We start from the raw sequence: 22,313 nt of genomic DNA, 5'->3' as shown, positions 1-22,313 counted from the left end.
CATCCGGATTTGCAGTGCAATGATTCAAAGAATATGAAATGACAAATAAGGCAGGTCCAGAATCTGATAGTAAACATTTGCCTGCGGTTGCAATGGTAATTTGTCTGATATGTTGATCCATGTATTGTGTGTATATATAGAATGTTGGTGAACGTTGTTCATCGTCATGTTTAAATTGTCAAACGGTAAGCGGTCTGAACAGTGTTCGCACCTGTTCATCTTTCACATGGGGTCCTTTTGACCTCCATGGAAGAAATCTGGTCCAGATATGATAATGGTCCTCTTAGTGAACGTGTTTTATTATCTTTTATGTGAAGGTAATTGAACAAAATAATAAAAATACTGATTATTTAAAAAAAGTAAAGATCAAATAAATTCATCTGGGTTTCCTTTTTTGCAAAAAGGTCGATAAATGATGTTTTAGCAGAATAAGGCATCCCCCGATCTCCATACATAAAATATATTTTCTCTACATAATACATTCCAAGAATGTAAAAATTATGTATAGCTGTTGTCATAAAATGTTTGTGTTTATTTTGCTATAGGGCCTACATGTACATATGAAATACAGTTGAACTTTGTTATCTAGAACTTCAATATCTCACCTACAATGGATATGTTGAAGTGATTTAACAGTCACAACCACTTTTCTTTTATGTATTTTAACCTTGATATTTTGAATCATATTGGATATCTCTGAAGTTAACTTCTTGGTCCCATTCAGGGTTCGCGATAACAAGGTTTGACTGTAGATGCAAGAAATAATTATATTATAATAAAGAATGTTGTCAGATTGAAACTTTGATCTAATATAAATGATAACCATGCATTATTGAGAGGAATTATCTCATATTGCAGTGTATTCAGTCTGAAAAAATGTAAATCAAAAACTAGGACAATTTACACTCACTAAATGTTAGTTTTTATTCCATTGTTTAAAGGATTGTTTTCCAAATGGTATTGATTACTGGTAATTATCAATAAGCACTTACTTCTCTTGAACTACAGATAAATATGAACCAAATTTTACATCCTTTGGTGAAGGAGATTAAATTCCTTTCTTGAATGCCCCTCTTCCATTCATGGTATTTTAAAAATGGGGGGAATAAAATGATCTTTTAAAAATCTTTTTTAAAAACCACAAATGATAAAATTTAATGTGCCCCTTTTGTGTGATGTAAATTAATTCACATTTGCTGAAAATGTAACCACTCTAGCAAGGAGATACAATTCACCCTTAGGCTAGGAGGTCCAAGTTTACATGGCAATATAAAACAGAATTATGTTCATGTAGATACATGTAACTTATATAATGTTTGACAGAGTAAGTGCGGAAATTTTAATCTAAGATTTTGTAATAATCTCATAACGTGCAGAAATCTGATAGAGAGTTATGTAGAAAATGGCACAAGTGACATATTTGAATACAGAAATTAATGTATGATTTCTTTATATTTATATGGGAATTTATTATTTATGTCATGTTTTTTTTTTTTCAAAATCATTTAAAAAATATAAATCAATTTTTGTCATAGTATGATTTATCCTTAAAGAAAATAATTATGTAAAAAGTTTAAAAGTAAGAAACATATTTTGTGTCTTGTGATCTATTATAACTATTTTTCAGTATGGTCCTTGCACAGTCTCTGGTGTCAAGAAAGGTGATGTCAAACTTTGGTGTGCATGTGGACTGAGTAAAAATCAGCCCTGGTGTGATGGTAATTATTCTACATGGTTATCAGCTCTGGTGTGATGGTAATTAATGAAGATGGTATTGATAGAATCAATTATTTTTACTTAGGATCCCATAAAGGCACTGGGATTAAGCCACTGAAGTGGACAGTGTCAAAAGAACAGAGACTTTTTCAGATCTGTGCCTGTAAGTACACCAAGGACCCACCCTTCTGTGATGCCACCCACACAAATCTACCATCTCAGGTCCTACACCAACAGGAAGTGTGTCCACGGCAACTGGACGATCACCATAGCAACAATAAACTCTGCACAGGGTGTGGTTGGGTGCCAGATTTCTGATTAAGGCCTTACTAACACTGTTTACACAATAAACACAGTACTGTGATATTACTAAGTTTTGTGCAATGTAATGGAATTCATTGGAAGGATGAAAGATGGAGGAATTCTGAATCTCACTTAATTGAGAGCCATATTACCTCTCAAATCTCTGTTGTAAGCATGTATAAAGAATCCACTTGACCTACATTGTAAATGTGAATTAGATTGATCATTGATCATTTTCCTGTCAATCCTCAGTTTGTGAAGTATTCTACATTTATGTGAAAATGTATAATAGAAACTGACTCCATCCAAATATACCACTGCTTTCTCTATTTTTAATGATTCCATTGTGCCAAAATCTGTGCCAAAAAGAGAAATTCAATTCATTACATTTACAACAGTGATATACTGTAAATTTTTTTTATGGAATAAAAGAGATATTCAGTCACACTATGAAAGAATATCAAATTAATATTCTTTCACAGTGTGACAGAATATCAGAAGTGCAGCAAAACACTCAACTTTCTTTCTCTTCAAGAAGAATGTTGTAAAAAAGTACTCCCTGGCATGTTATAAGATAGAGTAAATAAACCATCCTGACAGAGACTAAAACTGCCAAAGTTTCTTCAAATATATTGTTGAAATCTATTTTCAATCTCACAATTGCTATGACTTTTCAACAGCTCAACTATGACATCACAGCCTATAGCTATATGACAGTGCATTATGAAAAGACAAAGGCAAAGAGAAAATCAAAGGAAATGTAATAAACAGAAAACTCAATATTTTCTAGTCCCATACCAAATAAATTACAAAAACGTATACTTTAATGCTACTTTTGTACCATATCAATTTGTGCATTTTAGATAAAGGTCAGAAAAAGTATCCTTTTTTTGTACTGGGCCAGATAGCCTCTGAAAGCTGATGTCCTTTATTGTACTTTATTTGGAATTAAGTTTTTTTCCCACAGTAGTCTTTTTTCACTGTACTAAAAATGTACTTTTCTTGGGCTTAAACTTTTTTGGCAAAATCAGTAAAATAAGGATGTACTTTTCTTTTTATGTACCTAATTTGGACTTAAGCTCTTTTTTCTCATTGTGTTAAAATTTAGTTTTGAAATTTCAAGCAGATTATTCAATAATTTAAAAAAAAACCCAGTGAAGTCATGAAATGATATTACAATCTATGTATGATGTTTGATAGTGTTAAAAAAAAGAGAGGAAAAGACAGTGTAGGGGTGGGGTGGGGGGGTGGGTGGGTGGGGGGGGGGGGTAGTGTCAAACACAGTTTTTATCAAATCAACAATTTGTTCATATAAAAATAATATTTGTGAAAGGTTTACTCTGGGTATCAAAGTTTCTTCCTAATATTAATTCTCCAATACCAAAATCAGAAACAATAAGAAATGTTTACATTTGCTATGTTTTTCTACTAAGCCAACTGTGAAATTGATTTGAAAGCCATTTTCGTGTATACTCACGTGTAGAAATATGCATGGAGAAACTCGCGCTAAAGTAATGTCACAATGAGCAACAGAGACGTTAATAAAAATGTAACGATGTAGGACAGCGAATAATTCAAAGAATTAGTATATTTTTGGTGCCTTTGAACACGAAAAATGTAAATATAAGGAATGTTTTTAAGTTTAGTGTGAATTATTGGTGTGTAAATCACACAGACTTCCACGTAGGCATACATGTATTTTTCATAAAGCGCTAGCACGCTTAATGAAATATGCCTCCGTGACAAGTCTGTGTGATTTACACACCAATAACTCACACAAAACTTAAAAACATTCCTTAAATACATGTACCAATAAATATATATGTACATGTATGATATCTGTACGTGTACATAAATTGGCATATTCAAAATTTAGCACAATCACTGAGTATGGAGTTGTTGGCGAAATCGTGAATTAGCGCTATACATGTCCGTGCCTTATATTGTATTTATAAATGATTTCTTAGCGATATTCATGAATTAGCGCATCATTGTCTGCGCCAAAGCCGCTAAAATATGAAGCCTGCTTTTTTAAGTAAATGTACAGTACCTTATTAGTCAATCATTGTAAAATAAATCAAGTCAAACTGACACAAACAAATTATTTTAATATCTGAAATGTAGCACTTACTCCATTTTTCTTTTATACAATAACAATAATTCTGTTACAGCCATTATTTGAACCGTAACTTTGGCCATCTACAATATATCGTACATCTTAATTTTTAAGTATATTTGAACAACAATTACAATAATAATGAAAAATGTGATCAGAAACGCTCACTTAGTTGAGCTAAAAAGGCCGTAGTATACAGGAATTCAATTCTGTAATCCACTGCTGAATTGTTCCTGATGAAATTATTAATATGGTATGAACATAAATTGCACAACATCAGATGAGTACCAGTATATTATATATCACTAATTGTATGATTGACTTCATTCTGTCACATCCTTCAATAAAAAAAATTGTTCTCCAGGTCATACCACCCACATTTGTAATGGCTACGTCCTGAACTGAAACTTTCCAGCTCGTGTGATGTATTTAACTCCTTTGAATGGTTTGTATTTCTATAAAAATTGAAACAAGAATATGGTTATTTCATGTATCAAAGTGACCTGTATGTATAAAGCATTCCCAACCTTAATATAAAACGGGGACAGAAATAAAAAAAATTGCTGCTATATAGCCATGACTTGTTTATATTCAGTAAAATTATTTGTGATTCTTAAATAAAACAGATACAAAAAAACTATTTAAATCTGAATATACAGCAATTTAAACTAGAGGTCGGTACTAAGACCAAGGTCACAAAATTATACGCCTGTTATATTTTTTTTATTCTTGCATCCAAGCTCTCTTTCTCTGTGAAAGTTTTGAACCAAACACAATATTAAACTTTTTTTTTGCTATTGACCCTGAACTTCCTCAAATGAAGTCAAAGTTACAACACAAGTGAATTAAAGTTAAAGACACATCTTCAAGTAAACAGGCAATCTTTTTGTTTCTATGAAAACCCACTTGTAATTTAAGAAAGTTGTGGACCAGACACAAATTGAACTAACCAAAATGACCTTGGGTACAAGTAGTATAAGTCATGTCACACACTCAGGCCATAAGTAATGTTTCTCTCTTACAAGATAGGACAGGAATTTTTCTGCCCGTGACCTTGTACAAATGACCTTAGGTCAAGGTAATGGTACACATTACCTTGGTGAAATATGACCTACCGATGGTTCTCTATTAGAAAACTGAATATGCACTTTTTCTGCCAGTGTCCTAAACTTGCCTAAATGACCCTGGATAAAGGTTAGGGTGTTTAGTACAAAACCTGAAGTAGTAATTTTTTGTGAAGTATGAGCTTTCCAGTTTTAGTTTGGACAAGACAGCACAGAAAGACAGACAAGTTAACTGTAATATACCCCCAAATTTGTAGGGAGTGTAATAAAGCAATGTACAAATTTGATAAAGAGAAAATGTAAAATTAAATATTATTTCAGGAAGTCTGTATTAATAGAATACACATTTTAGCTTGACCTACCTCTCCATACATGTCTAGTCTGTTAACTTTGATCCCAGATATAGCCATCTGACTAATTGTGAAATTTATCTACAAGGATTCAGAGAACCAAAAATACAGAATCTTACATCACTCAATATGATGCAAAATAATGTACATATTTCATTTTAAAGGCATCATTTACATATATTTACATCTACTTAATATCATTTCCTTTATTTCTTATGAAAACCATTGCAGTTCATCAGTCAGTAAACAACACTAAACTAGCCACCTGCATAGATTTCTTGAGCAAAGGCTGTTCCATCAATTATGCATACAATGCATGTCAATTATGCATACAATGCATGACATACACATCTATAATACAATATTTAACGTGTTTCATTTTACTTTGATTTTTTTAGGCAGATATAAATATATACAATAAAATGTCTTTCTTTGTTTGTTAGTATGGGAATTAATGTCACAGCTATATTGCAGAAAAAATTTACATAACCTTACGCGGGTTATGTATTTTTTCTGCAACAGCTGCAACATTAATTCCCGTACTAACAACCAAAGAAAGCATTTTATTGGTTAAATATGGCATCATTTACATATATGTAGTAAAACTTGTCTAATCCGGCCACCACTGGTTCCAAAGAAATTGGCTGGATTAACAACATTCCAGATTTGGCAACATTTTAAACAATTGAAATCACTGAAAGGGACTTGAAGTTTAAGTCATATTAGACAAGATTTTGGAATACACAACATTCAGATTAGACAAGTTTCACTGTATAAAAGAAAAAAAAATGGCTTACATTTATTGTTGGGTTTGACTCTGGAATGGGATGACCACTCTGTAGACTTATCTGTAATCAATTATAAAAACTCAGAGAATTCAACATTCACATCTCAGTGTCACAAAAGATGTATGCAAATTCCCCTACAATGCTTCTTGCTAAACAAAGTGCCACTTTTAAAAATGTACCCCTTCTCAATGGGAATTTGAATAGATACAATATCTATCCATGCAGAGTTGTCATTCCTTGTCATATCTCTGTCAATGTCTATGGAATAGCTAAATGTCATATAATTGATAAATAATCATGTGATCAAATTTCAAAACTGAAATTGTCCAAGGCGGAGAAAACAATGTGGAAAAAATCTGCTTTAATGAGTACATATGCCCCGCTTGGAACCAACATTTCAAAAAGTGTCTTCATGTAGTTTTTCAGTGCTATGTATCTGATGTCATACTTTTTTTTATGATCTTCAAAAATTACGGAAATTTGTTTTCTAACAAAATCTGAATTTTTTGCAGATGAAATTGTGTTTTAACTATGAAATATATTGTTTTAAAAATATCACTATAAAAATACTTTTCCCATGGGTCATTATTGTTATGTTAAAATACAAGAAGTTGACAGATGTGTTTATGCATGACAAGGAACAATAACTCTGGTTAGAGACTGGAAATTGTAGACTACTTACATTGCCTTTGATACTTGGGAGTTTGGTTGGATCCATTCTACCTACGTCCCAGGTGAGCATTTTACCTACAGGATCAAAGGTGTACTTCCCTTGAGAGGGTGTCAGGGTGAGATTCAGGACTGACTTTGGGAAGGGCACCTCCATTGAAATGTTTTCTACCTGCAACAAAGGAAATATAGTTGTTACAGTATTTTCCCTTCATGCATTTCATCAATAAAGCTTTTTCAAAAGTGATATTACAAGCACTCAACTGAATTTTGGATATGCAATCCACAGGCTTTTGACTACTTCATACCTCAAAATAAAGAGCATGATGCCTTTGGAATTTACCATTTTGAGATAAAAATTATATACATGTATTATAAATACATGTTACTTACACCAGGAACTTAATAATAAAGGATGACTGCACTTAACGCCGGGTTTTGGGTCTTTTTCGATCGCTTCTGTTGCTTTTATATCATTATCTTATTTCATTTCTATATATTTATGAAAGAATCCTGTCAATTTCGAGCCGAATTTAAACATTAAAATGATCTTGGACTGTGATACAATAAAATGATTCTATGTTTTCTGTCCTTACTCTTTCCAAATATAGAGAATTTACACTTACCTGCCCTTGATTAAACATTAGGTATGCATGAGAGGTGGAGCTAATATTGTAAGAATGGGTCTAAAATTAGACTAGATAAATAACAATGACATGTATTAAAAAAATACGAGATCACTCTTTCCCATTCCCTCTTTATTCTGTATGGCACAAGTACACTATGTTCAGAGGTTTCAAAAACGAAATTAACAATATGAGCGATGTCCATGTAAGTAAAGAATCTTTTAAATCAATGCCTAACAATTTAACGTGTTCGAGCACTTTGTCCTAGTTAGCACAAAACATGCTACTTTACAAGTCACGTGACGGAATTTAGTATTCACAGACTTACCTGAGGTAAGAAATCACGTGGTGAATTATAATATTCAACATGATACAGCCCTTGGTTACAATAGAGAGAGCGAATGTAAGAAGAAGCAGTTTTTTCTCGTTTAAACCATGAGCGCATGTTTGTCTATTAATCTCCTTTTGACACAACATTGTTAATACAAATATACAACTACTGTTAAACGGAGAACAATAGACAAACATGCGCTGACTATGTATAAAGTCAGTGAAAAAGTGGGCGTCCTCATTATCGAACGGAGATTCAAGATATTGTGATGACCCCCGCCTTAGAAAACAGCTTCGTACTTCGTAAATACGCACTTTTATTTAATGTAATTACATAAAGTTGTAGATTAGATGTTGACCATTCGTGCAATTAAAAGAAAAATGCTTGTTTTGAAAGTTTATTTTGTCACAATTTTCGCATGTCCTTAAGTGCAGTCATCCTTTACAAAAATCTCCCATTGTATGTCAATCATAAAATTTATCGTTATATAATTCAAACCTCAAAAGTTTATTCAACCAAATGTCAAAACCTAACCTGTACCAATACATGTCAGTAAATTAAGTTTAGTGTTTACCGGGTAAGATATACTCTTGGGTTCTATAAATGTCTCAAAAGACTTTTTCAGAGATTTGAAATAACACCTGTACATCACATATACAATGAGTGTGATTTATCTGCATTAATTGGCAGTTGTATGTTCAGTAGATAAGTTTGTCTTACCACTTTTCCCATGGTTTGTTTTGGTCCAATTGTGACTTCAAACCTCCCTCCACTGCCCTCCCTGTACTGAATATTATGTCTTATATACAGGGGTACAGCAACCATACTGTGAAAAAAGTCAGAATAAAGCGCTGAGATTTAATATTTTATGTGCAACAGTCTAACTTCCTACACAACATGCATTCAATGTACATTAAAAAGGACCAAAATTTTCAATTAAAACAAGCAAGAAATACCCCATCCCCTTAAAAAAAAGTAACAAAAACAAAACAATTTAGCCTTATAAATTTGAATGTATATTAATATATTATTTGTGTTATTTTTATGGTTAACTGTTGAAATTAGTAAATATCATTTCAAGATCAAATTTATCATTTTTCATTTTAATAGATACTTACTTATTTGATCCTATGTGATATGATATTAATCGAACATTTCCATCTGGGGGAACAAATGACAAAACTTTTTCACTCTGAAAATGAAAAATTTACAATAAATTGGAACATTGATAGGTTCAAGAAAACTGTTATAACTACAATAAAATTTACATAAAAAGAAAAATTAAGCATGACAAAAATTTTTATTACCTCCCATCTTTTATACCGAACACATGGATGAAAGCTGATATCATCTAGGAGTCGGGGGTTAACAAAGGACAAGGTCAAATCTGGCATCCCACTTAACTTAATCAAACAATCTATCTGTAATTAGATCAGAGGAAATAAACATGTTGTAACATACAGCTCTAGTTCATTAACTTGAAGCATTTACTGTGCTATAAATATTGACAATTTTATCTATTTTTTTATTTTCATGACTTTGACATTAAAGTGTAAAAAATTTAGGTATAACACAAACCCCCCCCCCCCCCCACTTTTGAATGACTGGGTGTTTTTCTTCACATGAGTATATATATTTAGATGAATGCATACACAGTAGAAAGTTTATACAAAGCACATGTCATACTTAATCCAAGATTCCTCTGACTCTATCCCCTGCTTTTATATAGTGACATGTGCAGGGGACATGTCACAATATAAAAGCAGGGGTTAGAGTCAGAGGAATCTCGGATTAGTCATGGTGAGCACTTACATATCCCTGGACTTCTGCAATGACTGTGTTTCCTTGTTTATCAATGATGGCATCGATTTCCTCAATCACATCAAAGTATGCTTCATTGTTTGTGTATTTGACACCCGTTCTTCTCCATGGTACATTGGACAACTGACCTGTGGGCAGTGTAGCACTGACCCTGTCAAGATCAAATGTATGCAAAAATGATACAAGTATAACGCTTGTTGAAATAATTATTCAAATAAGGAAAAAAGAGAGAGAGAGGGGCATGGGCACAATTTTCACCCAAGTCAGTGTTCTCTTCCTTACAAATGAAAATGTGCAATAATGTAGATAAATGTTGTACTCATCTCCATATTTAAGTCCATGATTTTCAAGGACTTTAATTTACAACATATTGAGGCCTCATGTAGGCTTTACATTTTTCTTGCAAGTATCGATATATTTCTGTTCAAATCTTTGTAAAAAAAATGACCATAAACTAGTTCCTGATACTATGCTTTGAACAAGCAGATTTACAGAAGTGCTGGACAAGCATTGATCAGAAAAGCTCACTTGAGCCTCTGGCTAAGGTGAGGTAATCCATTTCATAATAGACATGTATTACGATATACTCTATTTGAAAAAAAAGAGTTATTTTCAAATGGAAAAGAATCCAACAGTAGTCTATCTAATTAAGAAGTCCTTATATTGTATTAATCTGCATGGACACCCATCATACCCTGTAGATTTGCCTGTGACTGTGTCTGTAATTGTTCGTAAGAAGTTAGGAGGTCGGATCAGCTCCTTCAGGATATTAGACTCTACTGCCAGTGGGAAGCCATTGTCCAACATCTCATCCAGTAACTGTTAAAACACAAAAAATACTGGAAAGTCTTTTCAGATTAATGTGTGTGTATTGTGTTTGTGAGAGAGAGAGAGAGAAAGAGAAAGAGAGTATCCACAAGATGGAGGTGAGGTGAAAAATATACGTATAAATATATGTTCATCCAAGGCATTGAAATTTTCTTACCATTCCCTCCATAAGATGGGATAAGGTGTCAGACTGTCAGTTTTTTGTAAAAAGACATTCTTACCTTCAGATTCCAAGTAGCTACTACTGCTTAAAATTCGAGAGTCTAATCAGTCCAGGGGTTAAACCCACATACATTTTATAAGGAAACATGTTATTTACCTCATACACAATAACAAAGTGCTCCTTCAGTGTGGTCTCTGAACACTCAGTAAAGTAGTCTTCAAATGTGTCAAAAATCCTGTGTAGAAACTCGATGACAAACAGTGGTGGTACTGAAATCAAACAATACAAATCAAAGAAGCTGCAGAAATGTAGCTCTCTGGGAAAGAAAATTTGCAAAGACAAACCATATCTCTGGTATGCCTATCTGCATTTCATTTCCCAGAGGACTACAGCTCTGTAGTTATAATCAAAACAGGTTATTTAAAATTCATTCAATAACTTGAAGTATTGCTAAGTATGGTACAGTCACACTCCATCATAAATTTGACTGATACATGTAACTATTTTTTTTTTGGACAGTTTATGTCCTTGAATGCAGTGACCTTTGGAATCTGGCATGCTTACGTTTTGGTGGGTAGTGTTGGGAGGGGTAAAAAAAATCGAGTTGTTTTCAAAGTTGCTATTGCTATAAGGTGCCTACTTCCTGAAGTGAATATGGTTGTGAGATTCCTACCTTCTGCAGTGACTATGCTATGAGAAAACCCATGTGATAAGAAGAATGAAAATACCCATCATCCAAGTTGACTACTGATATGTGGTAGCCATCTTATCTACTTATATTAAACCAATATTAGGTACCACATGGGATCAACAGACCATTGATGTGATGTAACCACCTCCCTTGAACACTGGTTATGAAGTACCACCTTCTGAGGTGATTATGAGATAACCCAGCTCTGTAGTCACTGATGTACCTATTTGCTGCGGTGACTTTTTCTATGAAATATGATATTCTTTAGAGACCACTGAAATGAGGTATCCACTCTTTAGGGACCACCCACCTTCTGTTGTGACTACTGCTACAAAATACAGCTGGTTTCTGTAGATGTTGAGGAGGTAATGATGAGGTGTAGCAATGACTGGAGGTACATCTTCTGGATTCCCCGCCTATATATATTGTAATTCAAAAGGAATTTAATATTTTCAGTACATGTATACTTTACTTTCAATTCATTCAGCCGATTAAAAATAAATTAAAAATTGATCATTTTAATAAATGAGTTGTATACCTTTCCTTGTTCTTCAAAAAAGTAGTCGCATATTGACTTATGTACAACACTCTTCCAGTGCTTCTCCATAAACACATCTCTGGAAAAGTTTTGGATCTTCAAAATTATCTCTTCAGATGGTTATATTATTATAATTACGGTATCCTTTATCCAATGGTTTTCTATCTGTTATATATTTTTCATGTTTATGATTTTCATTTCTGTTTAGGTCTTACAATGCCAAATTTTGGAAAAATTTTAAGGATAGAATACAAATAAACCCTTTTCAAAAAAAGTCATGAAATTAACATTTAAATCTATTTTCATAGAAGCAAAACATAACTAAACAGGATTGTTCCTAAGAACTAAAATAAAAGGGGACATTAAACAAGAGGCCCGTGAGCCACATCGCTCACCCAAGCAAATTGGCTAGGAAAACAGCAAAAATCAATGCATTATTGAAAAGCTTAAATGCATAAGTGGTCCCGACCCACCCCTAAAATGGGGGAGGGGGTCATGATTTGAACAAAACTGAATCTACACTAACTAAGGATGCTTACATAATTCTTTGACTAAATGAGGCTTTTTTTCCCTACAAGTTTGAACTTTCATTGTGGCCCCACCCTACCCCTGGGAGTCATGATTTGAACAAACTTGAATCTACACTACCTGAGGATGCTCCCATATAAATATGACCAATCATGGCTTTGCTGTTCTTGAGAAGATTTTTAAAGATTTTTCCTATGTATTCCTATGTAAAACTTTGATCATTGTGGCCCCACCCTACCCCAGGGGTCATGAATTGAACAAACTTGAATCTACACCACCTGAGGATGCTTTCATATGAATATGACCAATCATGGCTTTGCTGTTCTTGAGAAGAAGATTTTTAAAGATTTTATCTTATAAAATCCTATGTAAAACTTTGATCATCCATTGTGGCCATACCCTACCCCCTGGGGTCATGATTTGAACAAACTTGAATCTACACCACCTGAGGATGCTTCCATATAAATATGACCAATCATAGCTTTGCTGTTCTTGAGAAGATTTTTCCTATATACTCTTATGTTAAAATTTGATCGTCCATTGTGGCACTTGGAAGAGGGCCTGGCCCTTCATTTGAACAAATTTGAATCCCCTTCACCCAAGGATACTCTGTGCCAAGTTTGGTTGAAATTGGCCCAGTGGTTCTTGAGAAGAAGATGAAATTGTGAAAAGTTAACGACGACAACAACGATGACAGACAACGAACAAATTTCGATCAGAAAAGCTCACTTGAGCCTTCGGCTCAGGTGAGCTAAAAAGTAGGAGGGGGTTTGTGGTTATTCCCCTAACAGGTGGTTGAGGGGGAATACCAGAATAACCGGGGGACTACATCATTATAGCTGGGGAAATTCCCCAGCCCCCAGGTTCTAAGGACAATCCTGAATTAAGGGTGCACATAGCTGGCCACAACAAATGTTAAATGTATCTTTAAGTAAAACAAAGTCTCACACAAACATTCTTGTAGTTTAAGCACCCTATAGGTGCAACATTTATTCAAGTTTGGTCTGGGCAAGTTTTTTAGTTACTTGGATATGACTTGTTCCAAAATCTTTTCTATTCAATCATCCAGAAAATCTAAGAATCAGCATCCAAACCAAGTTTATTAGTGTATTCATCATCCATTCAAGTTTCATTTAACCCTGTCAGTCAATGGAAAATGTGTATCAATTCCAGCATTGGAAGCAAGTATTGCAGGTGCATAACTACCTTTTAAGACTTAATAGCCTGTAGGGCTAGTGACTTTGAATTCCTACTGGCCCTGCTATTGAATTATGGCTGCTGAATGAGTCATACTACACATAGGGGTAGATACAAGAGTGGGTTTCCCTCTCCTGCTAGTGGGGGGTACTACCAGGCTTTCTCCAGTAAATTTTTGAAAACAAAGATGCCAAACTCTGCATTTTGGTTATATTTTAGGGCATAAGTACATGTATGTACATCAATGTAAAGACCTTTTTCCTTGCTGAAAGATAAAAAATTATGTATATTCGATATTTCCCCTCTCAGTTGCAGTGTCAATACATTGCTTGTTTCTCTGCTGTTACATCCGAGGATTAAACACTTAACTGATAAGCATATATGCATTCGATCTGAGATTATTTGATCAGCAGAACGAAAAATATTTGTGCCATTACAATCGAACAGTACACATTCGACCCTAACTTTTCATTTATAAAACACATAAATCATATCAGTTGGATCAGAAATTAAAATTAAATGTTATCTACTTTACTCACCCACTACCGTTGATAATAAATAAACTGTGTATCATTTTAAAGTCATGAAAATAGTGTAGGACTCTTAATATGACAATATACACTAACACAGGTTCAGCCTCAGGGGTGGACACGAAGATCTTTTAATTTTTTAAAGAACGAGTCCGATCTATAATGATAGTATATCGTGCCCGAGTTTATGACGGATATCAGACAATTTACATTCTAATATTTTCATTTACCATTCATTTATAAATGACTTATTAGATACTCTGGTCCATGAATCAGATTCAGCATACACCTGTATATAGATACATATAAATTCATAGTGGTACTTAACAGCCTAAGTAGCATGCAGGAACTGACTTCCAATGGGAAAAAATGTAGCATTCAAACTGGGAAATTAAGTGTTGATTGCAAGATCCTTTCTCAGTAATGTCAAATCCTCCCGAGATAACAAATCCATTTTTTATAGAAAGACAAAGTTGTTTTTCACAACCCCCTCCCTTGAAAAGAGGTTTTGCATGTTTGTAAGACCCCCCCCCCTTTTTTTTTTTTGCTTGTCAAAGTTTTTTTTTTTTGAGATATTATTTGCTGTTCTCTTCCATTTCTTACCCCTTACTTAAAATGAAAATATGCTGTACAGTGGCGGATCCAGAACTTCTTAGATTTTTTCTTGCTTTGATAGGGCTTCTACTGAACATACATAAAAGTTTTACCAAAATTCATTACACAAAGTTATAATTGTTCACTAGATTTTATTAAGCACCATTCAATAGTGATTATTTTTTAAATATTTTATAGATCTGTTGCTTTAACAAATTTATGACACTGTAACTTCCATCTACACAAGTTACTTTTGGGGACGACCATTTGATTCTGGGGTTTGGGGGAGGGAGCTAAGAGATTGTGGAAATAATATGTTCTCGAAAATGTTAAAAATAAATAATCTGTCCTCAACTGGCAAGAAAATAATTAATCTGTCCTTGGCTGGTTCTATTATACTATTCCCTCCCCTCCTTTTTTTCCTGTCAAACTGTAGAAAATAAATAATCTGTCCTTGATCATGTTGAAAAGTTGAAAATAAATAATCTATCCTTGACTGGCATGAAAACAAATAATTTTGTAAGCCCCCTCCCGTACCACCCCCTTTGACTTTACTCTTTTGGTAAAAGTCACAACGGTAGACCATTACATCTTTTTTCCCAATAATAAAGCCAATGTTATAAGAAACATTTTAAGGACACACGCAACGTACCTTACCTACTGATAATTTTTCCAGATATTTTTAGTTCAAGATTATAGTGCCATCAGATGTTCGTAGACAAAAAATCAACATGCATTACCAGGGGTTTTGAAAAGATATCAATTGATGAAAATTCTTGCACAATTCAAAGAAAAATATACAAAAATTACTAAACATATATTCTATCTGTTTAGTTTATCAAAACTTGTTTTAGATGAAGTGTACAAAAGCATATATAGACATAAAAATGTAGCACACAATTCCTTTAAGTATTGGAACTCTTCAACTCCAGGGAAAAAGACAATAAAGTTCAAACTACATTGCGTATGTCCTTAATTTTAAAAAAGCTATGGTTATTAATTCATTCATTCTGTTGTGTGTAACACTTTCTTTCCGGGGTTTGAGCTTTTGCAATGAAATTTTATATTACAACTTCATATGGCCTAAAGAAAACCACTTTTGATTTTGAGGTCCAAAGGTCAAGGTCATGAATTCAAACATTTCAAATAACATTTTCCAGATGATATCTTTTGTTTTCCTTGCGCTTTATTCACGACTGGACTTTTGCGAGAAGCGCTGACTTTCACAGACGACGGCTTACTGTGACATTTGAACCTGCGCTCTGTACCGCGATACGGAAATAAATAAGAAAAACTTAATAGTGGGACAGAAATGATGTTAGGGGCGCTAACAAGATTTACCGGTATACAACCAACACAAGAAATAATGAAAGGCAGAATAACATACATTTATGTAATTTAAATACCTTATTCGTGAAGGGTACTTTATCTCCTTTCAATCTCATTTTCTGAAGGAACCAAATAAGGAAGAAAAACCATTTCCGAAGGAAAATTTGGAAGGAGTTGTTGATGGTGGAAAGGGAAGGGTTTGAGGATAGGGTGGTTGTCGTCTCCTTCCTAGACAACAAATTGTGCTCTGAAATAGCTCATCAGCTGTTAAGCTAAATATTTATATCGCGAAAGAGTTTCCGTTTATTTTCTTAGTGTAAAAGTAAGACTCTACCCAAGAAAAATGCGCCATACCCCCCCCCCCCCCGGCTAGGGGGCTTAGCCCCCCTTTTTTTAACAAAGAATTGGTACTAAAAGAAGTTCGACCCCCCCCCCCCCCAATACACACACACAATAGGATTTTTTCGGGTTTGGACAATTTTCAATTTTCCTTTTTTAATTTTTGGTTGTCAAGTTTTTTTCAGGTTTGATTTTTTTCTAGCCCCCCCCCCCCCTTTCAATTTGCTTCCGACGCCTATGTGCGCGATCCTTGCTTAAGAAAGTAACGCGTTGCACGCTTAAAATATCAGTACTTTGTGCTGTAAAATTCTTTGTTTTGCATGAAATCCATCCAAATGTCTTTTTTTTTTGACTGGCTTTGGAAAGTTCTATTCAAAACCTATTGATTCATACTAAAATCACCCATATTGCGAGCATTGTTTCGAAAACACCAATAGATTTAATAGGTCTGATACTAAAATTTTAAAATGGTACCAACATCGCGTGTAACGTCTACGCGGTCGACTGTAAAAGTCAGCGCTTCTCGCAAAAGTCTATTTTAGTATCAATAATAATATAATTATTTCAATGCCCATTCACATTAAAACAATTTTTTTTATTTCCATGGGGTTATTTTTTTAAAATTAATATCGGGTTCGATGCCATGAACGTTGAAAATTCCCCACTCTCTACCAACGGCTTTATGAGTAAGGAACGAACGACAACTCTGCATAGGAGATTTCCATCAATACTAAGATCGGGGACTGACAACATCGATATGCACATGTTGCTTTTAAATCAACCATTATATCTTATTTGTTTTATATTGCTTGAATCAAATGAATCACTTCGGTATTTCACGACTGTTTATCGAAAACGAAAGTAGACTTTTAATTAAATTAAATGAGAATTACTATGCAAATTTTACGTATATCACCTTACACCTAGTATACCCTTAGAGAAGTTAGCTTGAACTCTAGCTGCTTTTGCAGGCATTTTGGGTTTATTTGCTAAAATATTCATATATAATTAATGATGTAATATATAAATTATAAGCTAAATGCTGATTGGATAATCGAGTTAGGTTCATTAAATGGAATATAAATTATTTATCATCAATGTCAAAGTTTTTATTTTAAAAATGAATTTTCCTGTGAATGATTAGCCACTGATAGTGCAATAATTGAAAACTAAATCATACTGGTGTGCAATATTAGTGTACATTGACGTCAATACTCACTGGAATGGAAACCCCCCAAAACTGGTAAGTATAACGATATCTTGTTATAAATTAGGTAGAGAAGAAACAATATATATCATTCAGATCTTTAAAAAAATGAATTAAGCTAAAGGGAATAGAACTGTTTATGTTTTTATTAAAATACTTAACTTCAGAGATCTTAATTCATTTACAGTATGATTATGTATCTACTCTCGTTTTCGAAATCATATTTTCTTTTAACATATATTTGTTTCAATTATTTTGTGAGTAAACTTTGCCAGAAGGAAGTATTGGAATTAAAAAAAAAAGACCTATAGGAAAGAACTATTTCCCAGAAAAATATCAAAATTCAAAATCAATATTAATATGTCTAAAATTACAGTGTTGCATTTTGAACCTGAAATTAATTACTTTATTTATTATAATTATACATCCCAAAAGGATGCATTGGAATTTAAAAAAAAAAAAAGAAAGAAAAAAAAAGTGACCTATAGTAAAGAACAATATCCCAGAAAAAGTCAGAATTCAAAATCAATGTTCTTTAGTTATTTTCTACAATTTATATGTCTAAATTTTTCAGATTTGCATTTTGAACCTAACATTTGCTATTTGCAAATTTAAAATTAACATTAAGAGTCGGCTAAGACAATGCTAAAGTACCGATATTTGCTTGAACTTTTGGTCAAAAAGTCCTTCAGAACAGGCTTGTCCCTAAATAGTACGATATTTGTACTAAAATGGTAAAGAGAATAGTAATAAACAGTTTGCCAGTGCATTTTGTCTAAAGTTATAAATGACTGTATTTCTGGGGAGGGGGAGCTCCATGTAATTAGGAGTGAATAATGGCCTAAAAATTAGTATGAAAAATGTCAGTCAGCATTGACATAATGATAGCTTGTATTTGATTACAAGGTCATTATATCAACCATAAAACTTGCTAAATGATGACTTCAAACGAGACTGTTGAAATCCTTGTTTCATCAACTTGTTTATCAACAGCTTACCTCGTTTTAGAAATTGTTCATATGCAGAGCACGCTCTTGTGTATAGAAACAACTAAGAGACATAAACCCCGTATGCAGGTGATAAGGGTATATTGCTACAAAAGTTAGAGAAGCTGAAGTTTGAAAACTTGTAGTTTATCATAAAGCTTTCTTGTTAGGTTAACGTCTTTTTCTACTAAAATATACAGATATGAAACATATGTGTCAAACTCTGTGGCATCTTTTATTTCAAATTCACTGGGATATATTAAGTCGACGTATGGATGGAAGTACAGAACTATTATTACATGTAATTGATAATACGTCGTCGATAAATCTAAATGTCGAGTTGAAGGCCACAGCAAGTGTTTTCTTCTTCTCATGTAGAAGGTTTTGAATAAATTCTGTTTCATACGAATACAAAAATAGGTCTGCCAATAACGGGGCGCAATTGGTACCCATAGAAATCCCAACAGATTGTTGGAAGACCCGATCTCCAAAAACTACATAGATATTGTCAATCAGAAACTCAAGCATCTTTTTAATATCAACTCGGAGTACTTCTATGTACAGTCAGAATGTTTTTTAACAAAACGATTTTGCAAATGACCTATGACAAGGTATAAGTATATATACGAGGTCCATTTTTGTTGTTGAAAAAGCAGCGGTGTATAATGTCAAAAAATAGACTTTAATTTATCGTGGGGAATGAATGTGTAAAATGTTGAAAAATTTAAATTAAATATTACTTACAAAACCCTGGACTTCAACTCACCACATTTCACAAAAAGCCTTCATTGTATTTTAGACGTTTCATTATAAGAAGTCACTGACCTTCAAAAGACATGGAGGAAAACACTTTGGATGAAAGGTAATTTTATTTAAAGCATTATAATATTGACGATAAATGCCGTTTTTTAAAGTGACGAAAAAGAACATCACAATCATATGCACATGCATCACACCGAATAATTCTACAGTTTTTTTCATTCTACATATGTTGGATCATTTAGGATTAAAGAATATATCAAATATATTCATTATCATGCTGTGCAATTTTAACTTCCCCCCCCCCCAGAATTTCATGCAAAGAATTGGAATCATCATGCAGAATAAAAAAGTGCAGTTGCTGTTTGAAGGAGTCTGTTACTTATTTCTGTACCTACTGTGAGGATAATTTATGTGAGGAATGCAAGTTGCCCCATCTTACTCAAAGTGCAAAGACTGACAAAGGCCACAATGTTGTATATTACCGGGACAAGAACCAAGACATTATTCAAAGACGGTCATGTGAAATTCACAAAGACATTCCAAGTACAGCCTATTGTGAAAACTGCAACAAATCTGTGTGCAAGGAATGTGAAGGAGAAACATGTAAATCCCACATGATTTTTCAAATAACAGAACTTCTGAAGACAAAAATAAATCAAATTCTCAAATCACGTGAAGATCTTACTGTTTTACTACGTCAAATAGAGGGAAAATGCCTTTATTTTCAAAACTGTGTGGGAAATTTGGAGCGCAATCACAGGATAGTGAAAAATGAAATTTATAAGTATGTAGATAAGCTATGTAATGTAGTGGAACAGTGGAAACGTGAAATGTTGTCTCGTCTAAATGGAGAAAAAAGACAGTCTAAGATTCTGATAAGAGATTCTCTACGAAAGGCAAGACGAAAATTTAATGAAATAGATAGAAAAATAAAAAAGAAAGGAAAAATTCTTCTCGACATTGAAGCCTACATTGAAGCCTTACATAATCCTGAACTGTTACCTGAACCCGAGAACATCGAGTGTCTCCCTGAAAAACCAGACCTAAAAATTCCAAGAATAAGTCTGTCCACTGCAGATATTAATACTGAGTTCTTGTGTAACTTTGCGAACATTACCGTGTCAACGACTAATACCCTTGAAATAAATAGTTCTAACATACAGAAGGTAGAATCAAAACATTTCAAGAATAAGATACAAGACATGGTATGCAGTACAGTTGGGGATGCCTTATTCGTTACAGAAAAAGGAAAAAGTAAGATTTCAAAAATCGATCACGATGGCAAGATTCAGACCGAGTTTGGAACGAAATGTGACGAGCCACTGTTTTCTGCTTATTATGCCGGAGGAGTAATATATGGTAACCCCGAAAATAAAACGATTGAAATGTCCACTTCCGAGTCCCGGGATGAAGTAAAGACTATTATGTCTACAGGAAAATGGTTTTCCAGAGGAATTGCAATTACACGCGAAAAGATACACGTTTGCCTTCGTTTATATCCTGAAAAAAGTAAAGAAGGACGAGCAAAGGTGTCTACATTTGAAGTACCTAAAAATCTCTTTAAATCTTTCAAGAAGGTGAAAAACATTGAATTCCATGAAAGTCAGTCTCTCTTTCATGATCCAAGATTCATTGTGGAAAATAAAAATGGAGACTTGTGTGTAACGGACACAGCAAAGAAATCTTTAATCGTTGTTCAGAAATCGGGAAAATTTAGGTTTACGTACAAGAGAGATCTTCCGAGCCACAAGTTTAACCCACAAAATATTTGTGCTGATAGTGCAGGCTTGCTACTTTTACTAAACCTTTCTCAGTTAACAGCAAACATTCATATCATCAACCACGATGGACAATACATCTGTCATATTGAGTCAGAATATTTGAACAGACCTACAGCCATGTGCATTGATTGCTACGATAGATTGTGGTTAGCGGACAGAGTAAATGACGAGACTAAAATTCTTTGTGTACAGAAAAGTGATGACATTCTCAAGACATTGGAAGAGTTCAAGAATCCTTCAATGAAAAAACATAAAGACAAATTACCAACCGCAGGAAGTAGAGCAGTTTTACAACGGTCACAAGCATCATCATGTACAATTTCTTAAAATCAAAGAAACACTGAAGGTTTCAAACATCTCTAAAAACAAATCTACACCTCACTAGATTGATTGATTGATTGTATGCTGTTTCACGTACTATTCGAGAATTTTTCACTCATATACAGACGTCACCATATATCGGTGAAGGGCTTCAAATTTAGACCTATACTCAGGGCCATTGAGCAATGAAGGTTCTTTTTGGTGCCAACGCCTACCGTGACACGGGACCACGGTTTTTAAGGTGTCATCCGAAAGACCCGTGACTAGTGCCGGGCGCTTGGCGAAGGAACAATTACTACCTATGTTTACGTCTTAGGTTTGACGCGGCGCGGCGAATGAGAATCGAACCGGGCCTCCCTATCACGAAGCGAACGCCCTACCACTAGGCTAGTGACCGGTACACCTTACTAGAAATTGAAGAAAGGCTTAGAATGTCACTGGCCTTTTGTATTGACTGAGTGAAAAGTGTCGCAAAATCCGAAGACATTGACCATACATGTAGGAAGAATAACACAAATATTCCTGAAGTTTACGCAAATGGAAAAAGACATGACTGTAAACCATCTCCCTCGACAAAGTCATCTACGTCTTTAAAATTTTGAGAGGACGATTCTTTATACACTGTCAGATATATCCATGTGTGTTCTATGTTTATTCTTTTTATTTACAAAGAAAGCAATACATGTATATTAGTGTAATTTTATAATTTTTTATATTTTGAAATATAAACAGGAC

At 33.8% G+C, this 22,313-nt stretch overlaps 3 protein-coding genes across 3 annotated transcripts; 2 read left to right on the top strand and 1 right to left on the bottom strand.

Moving 5' to 3' along the window:
• Positions 1-6: 6 nt before the first annotated feature.
• On the top strand, positions 7-2,420 carry LOC133196277 (CDGSH iron-sulfur domain-containing protein 3, mitochondrial-like). Its single transcript, XM_061332198.1, has 3 exons — positions 7-95; positions 1,628-1,718; positions 1,802-2,420. The coding sequence occupies exons 1-3, from the start codon at positions 39-41 to the stop codon at positions 2,032-2,034; spliced, it is 381 nt and encodes a 126-aa protein (XP_061188182.1). The 5' UTR covers positions 7-38; the 3' UTR covers positions 2,035-2,420.
• A 1,687-nt stretch (positions 2,421-4,107) lies between these two features.
• Positions 4,108-14,358, bottom strand: LOC133196275 (AP-3 complex subunit mu-1-like). The gene is made up of 13 exons (XM_061332195.1): positions 14,269-14,358; positions 12,005-12,083; positions 11,777-11,882; positions 10,932-11,044; positions 10,479-10,603; positions 9,776-9,935; positions 9,271-9,384; positions 9,082-9,155; positions 8,684-8,789; positions 7,020-7,178; positions 6,347-6,397; positions 5,562-5,630; positions 4,108-4,590 (listed from the first exon to the last, which is right to left on the bottom strand). The coding sequence occupies exons 1-13, from the start codon at positions 14,301-14,303 to the stop codon at positions 4,525-4,527; spliced, it is 1,257 nt and encodes a 418-aa protein (XP_061188179.1). The 5' UTR covers positions 14,304-14,358; the 3' UTR covers positions 4,108-4,524.
• A 5,158-nt stretch (positions 14,359-19,516) lies between these two features.
• Positions 19,517-21,584, top strand: LOC133196156 (uncharacterized). Its single transcript, XM_061332086.1, has 2 exons — positions 19,517-19,576; positions 19,784-21,584. Exons 1-2 carry the CDS (start codon positions 19,551-19,553, stop codon positions 21,582-21,584), a joined length of 1,827 nt encoding a protein of 608 aa, XP_061188070.1. The 5' UTR covers positions 19,517-19,550.
• Positions 21,585-22,313: the final 729 nt, after the last annotated feature.

This window comes from Saccostrea echinata, unplaced genomic scaffold (assembly GCF_033153115.1).
Source record: "Saccostrea echinata isolate AGI-Se365-2 ecotype Australia unplaced genomic scaffold, CSIRO_AGI_Sech_v1 ptg000030l, whole genome shotgun sequence".
Classification (NCBI taxonomy): domain Eukaryota; kingdom Metazoa; phylum Mollusca; class Bivalvia; order Ostreida; family Ostreidae; genus Saccostrea; species Saccostrea echinata.
The sequence above is the reverse complement of the archived record's forward strand: the minus strand, read 5'-3'. Positions and strand labels throughout refer to the sequence as shown.